Genomic DNA, 4475 nt, shown 5'->3' on the forward strand with positions numbered 1-4475 from the left:
TCATTAATAAGAGAGAGAGCATTCATTGAATTCACCTACTGTTGAGCCCACTGTTTGTTACTGTACAGCCTCTCACGACACCGAGTGAGAAGGTTCTCGTTTCACTGTGCTGCTGGACAGTGCAGAGCGCACTTTCCCAACAATCGGGTTGACTGATCCGTAGTAAATCAGTTCAGTGTAGGCCTCGTTCGGCATATGGCTGTAAACAACTTCACCTCCTTGCTTCGATATGATGTAATCGATGTGTGAAGGAGCTAGAGCCGATAAAACATTAAAATTGCTTTGTCAACGTCGTCTAGTTTATTTTAAAAGTAGTGATTAAAGCAGCTCATAAGTACAGTGCAAGATCCAGAGCGAAAGCTGACCGGAGTTTCTTCAAACGCGCGATAGTTTCTCCTGACCTCACTCCCCGTCCGACTAAACCAGCTAGCAGGCTGCACCCATGTTAGCCAACACTACTGACACTCGCGCCTGTACCCATGCATGCGAGACACGTACTCGTCCCCTCCGTCTTCCTCTTCGTCGTCGCCCTTCTGCTGCCCTCGCCTGGGTGGCCACGGTCGTCCAAGCTCTTCTTCCCGTCTTGGCTGCCTCCTCCGGTCAACAGACGTGAGCACGACAGCGCCGCCGGCGGCCACCACCCGTGCGACTATTCAGACGGACGATGGGTGAGGTACGACGACGCTGCTGCCGACGCGACGACCTACACGGAGGACTGCCGGTTCCTCGATCCCGGCTTCCGGTGCACACGGAACGGCCGCAGCGACTCGTCCTTCCGACACTGGCGCTGGCAACCTCGTCGCTGCGACCTCCCTAAGTAGGTATCTCCCCCACCATGCATTTCGTCATCTTCTTCTTGATCGATTTCAATGGTTTAAGCAAGTTGTTTATATATATATATCAGGTTCAACGCGACGGACATGCTGGAGAGGAGCCGGAACGGTAGGATCGTGTTCGCCGGGGACTCGATCGGCCGGAACCAGTGGGAGTCCATGGTGTGCATGCTCGCCGCCGCCGTGCCGCCGGCGGGCAGAGTGTACGAGCAGTCCGGGAAACCGATCAGCCGGCACAGGGGCTACCTCGCCATGGTTTTCGCCGACTACAACCTCTCCGTCGAGTACTACCGCGCGCCGATGATCGTGATGGTCGACCGCTTCCGCCCGGCAAACGCGACGACAAGTGGCGGCGGCGGCGGCGGCGGCGTGAGGGGAGCCGTCCGCCTGGACGTGATGCCACGGCACGCGGACCGGTGGGCCGGCGCCGATGTGCTCGTGCTCAACACCGGTCACTGGTGGAACCACCACAAAACCGTCAAGGCGTACGTATATACATGACATTGTTATCTTGGGTGCTGATCAGACACTAATTTCGGGTTGTCGTGCGTGTGGCTCATGATGAGCAGAGGAAAATATTTCATGGTTCGCGACCGCTTGAACAAAACCATGAACATCAAGGAAGCTTTTCGACTGTCTCTGCAAACGGTGAAAGATTGGGAATTGAGCAGTGCCCGATTTTCCAAAAGCTATTTCTTCTTCAGGAGTTATTCGCCCTCGCATTATAGGTTAGTACGTAAGTGGTTTTGCTTGCATTGTGGTAAATAGAACTGTGGCTAAACCCACACTTTCTAGTAGTAACCATGTTTTTTTTTCTCCACCTGAAAATGGCAGCAATGGCACCTGGGACATTGGTGGTTCGTGCGCCGGCCAGCGAGAACCACTGACCACTAATGTCCACATTTTTGGTGAGGAGAACTCATGGATGAACGCGATGATTGCCAAGATGATGAATGGTATCAAGAGCCACGGAAGGAATAATGCGAGGTTTCTGAACATTACTTACATGACGGAGCTCAGACCGGATGGCCACCCGTCAGGGCACCGGGAGCCGGGAACGCCGCCGGACGCGCCGGAGGACTGCAGCCACTGGTGCCTCCCGGGCGTGCCGGACGTTTGGAATCAGGTCCTCTACGCACACCTCTTGTCCACAGGGTATGACACACGCAAGAACAAGAGATAATTAGTCGTATTGGTACATGGGTAGATTAGTTGTACCGGGTTTCCTCAACTGAAATAGGCTCCTTTGTACTACTACAGTTACTTAGTTTTATAATGACTTTGGATATAACATTCACAAATTTCCCTCTTAATGAAAAACTTGCGTCCTGGGTGAAAAAAAAATATATCTTTCACTATTAGTTTTGTGCTGGTATGGTATACATTCTCTTTGCAAACTGCCCCAATATATATTTACAGATCACGAAGTGTATCAGTAAAACATACAAAAAAATCCTCATAGAAAAACTACAGAAGAATTTCTTATGAATTATTTAATTAAGGCCTTGTTTAGTTTACCCTAAAAACCAAAATCTTTTCAAGATTCTCCGTTACATTGAATCTTGCGGCACATGCATGAAACATTAAATATAGACGAAAATTAAAACTAATTACACAATTTGTCGGTAAATCACGAGACGAATTTTTTGACCCTAGTTAGGGGGTGTTTGGGACTGCTCCACAAACTCCATCAGCTCCACAAAAAACTGGAGTTTGTGGAGTACCTCTTTAGGTGCTCTCACAACTCCACCCTTTTTTTCTCGAAGTGAGTTTGTGGAGCGGAAACCGTTTGGCTAAAAAATATAGGGCGGAGCTGAAAAACGTGGAGCAGAGCAGTCCCAAACACCCCCTTAGTTTATGATTGGACAATATTTGCCACAAACAAACGAAAGTGCTACAGTAGCGAAATCCAAAAAGTTTTCACATCTAAACAAGGCCTAAAAGCAAAGTATATAATGCACCGAGATGTATTGGTATTTTAGATTAAAGTTTGCAGATTACACGAACGTGCGTGTACTCCACGCGTATCTCAGCGAGTTATGTTTCATGTGGTTGAACTTATTCAATGGGTTTAAGTTCATGAATTAACATATGTGTTTGCATTTTCTTAGATTTATTCTATGGCTAAATATTTTGATGATAAACAATGTTACTATAGACACTGAGAGTTGAATGTTTTGATGGAAGGTGATGTAACTGTCAATAATGATATTTGCATTTTTCTTAAATTTATTTTATGCTTCAATGTTTTAAGGTTGGTGGGGTTACGATTGAAAATAATACATGTCTTTGGAAGGTGCTCATATGTAAGTATCCATGCATTCCACATCAAGACAAGGATATAGGATGTGAGGTTGTCTCTAACAGGAGACTCATCACGTCGTCACATCCGTGACCCTCAAGGGCTGCTGCTGCTTGTTCTCGGACGACGTTGGTCCATCCCCGTCCAAGTTGCAGCGCGTCCCTTCTCCCAAACCCGTCGGCCCGGACAACCACTGATTCAAACTCCAATCGAGCCCAACAAATAAAGTTGTTGTGGATCCATATGAAGGCAGATGATGCACCTTGATGTCTGGAAGCCTTGACGTGAGGAGAACTGGTTGCTCTATCTCGACCGGAGAAAATGATAAATCTTTGTATAGTTGATATTATTGTTATTGGTTCCTATCAATTTTTGTATCTGAACTGTGAAATTCATACTCTATTCTTTTTTTCTATTTGTTTGATGTTCTGTGTTTCGGGGGTAGGGATCCCATCAGGGCTGGATTCCCCGTGCGGGGATGGGGACAGGGATAAATGTGTATCCGCTAGCCGGGACGGGGACGGGGAGCGAGGGATTTTTAGAGAAGCAGGAGCAAAACGTTCAGCATATCCCCGATGGGGATGGCCTCGTTGTCATCTTGAATTAACGGGCATGTCTCCTAAAAGCCTTTGCGTATTATGGTAAATAATTAAGAGTTATTTGAATGGAATAAAAGTTAAAAACTCATATAGGTGGAACAATACCAACGGCTAAAAAATACTCTTTTTATTTTTAATTGTAAGTTGCTAGACGGGAGCAGCCAAGCATCTGCTACCAGGCGAACGTAGGGCGCACTCACACACACATCAATTTCGAATAAAGCCACTGCCATTACCGTTGTCAAACGGTTTCTTCAAAAAAAAAAAATTGGCGTTGTCAAATCGGAAGGTGTTCCACACGTTTGCTTTTATGTGGCTCCTGAGTGTGTCAATTAATTATGGGTAACTATTTAATTACTCAGTCTAGCACACACTATCTGGAACACTAGAGTTTATAGCAAATGAATACTCTCTCCATCCTAAAATAATTGACGCTTTTGACTCTTAGACTTCTTATTTGATCATTTATCTTATTTAAACTTTTTGTAAAATATATTTTTTATAACTTATTTTATTATTGGAAATACTTTAATAATGACTTATTTATTTATTATTTACATAAAAAATTGAATAAGACATACGAATAGAAAAATAAAAAAATTGAAAGTAAAAACATCACTTATTTTAGGACGAAGAGAGCAGATGAAACTACTGCTTATAGAGTGCAAACGAACTCATATGCTCCCTTGACGAGATTCGTGAGACCACGTAACCAATCAGGGATGAAGCTACTAATTGGCA

The 4475-nt window shown here is 45.3% G+C and overlaps 1 protein-coding gene across 1 annotated transcript; it reads left to right on the forward strand.

Moving 5' to 3' along the window:
* LOC8077932 (protein trichome birefringence-like 8) lies at window positions 432-2025 on the forward strand. The gene is made up of 5 exons (XM_021448156.1): window positions 432-817; window positions 905-1179; window positions 1213-1318; window positions 1403-1561; window positions 1668-2025. Exons 1-5 carry the CDS (start codon window positions 480-482, stop codon window positions 2014-2016), a joined length of 1227 nt encoding a protein of 408 aa, XP_021303831.1. The 5' UTR covers window positions 432-479; the 3' UTR covers window positions 2017-2025.

The sequence above is a fragment of the Sorghum bicolor genome, chromosome 9 (assembly GCF_000003195.3).
Source record: "Sorghum bicolor cultivar BTx623 chromosome 9, Sorghum_bicolor_NCBIv3, whole genome shotgun sequence".
NCBI classification, from domain to species: domain Eukaryota; kingdom Viridiplantae; phylum Streptophyta; class Magnoliopsida; order Poales; family Poaceae; genus Sorghum; species Sorghum bicolor.

Bases quoted from the DNA above. Each gene is read 5' to 3' on its own strand.
- LOC8077932 (XM_021448156.1), top strand. From the start codon at position 480: ATGCATGCGAGACACGTACTCGTCCCCTCCGTCTTCCTCTTCGTCGTC. The intron at 1,319-1,402 runs GTACGTATATAC...CATGATGAGCAG, and splicing joins CACCACAAAACCGTCAAGGC to AGGAAAATATTTCATGGTTC. The intron at 1,562-1,667 runs GTTAGTACGTAA...TGAAAATGGCAG, and splicing joins TATTCGCCCTCGCATTATAG to CAATGGCACCTGGGACATTG.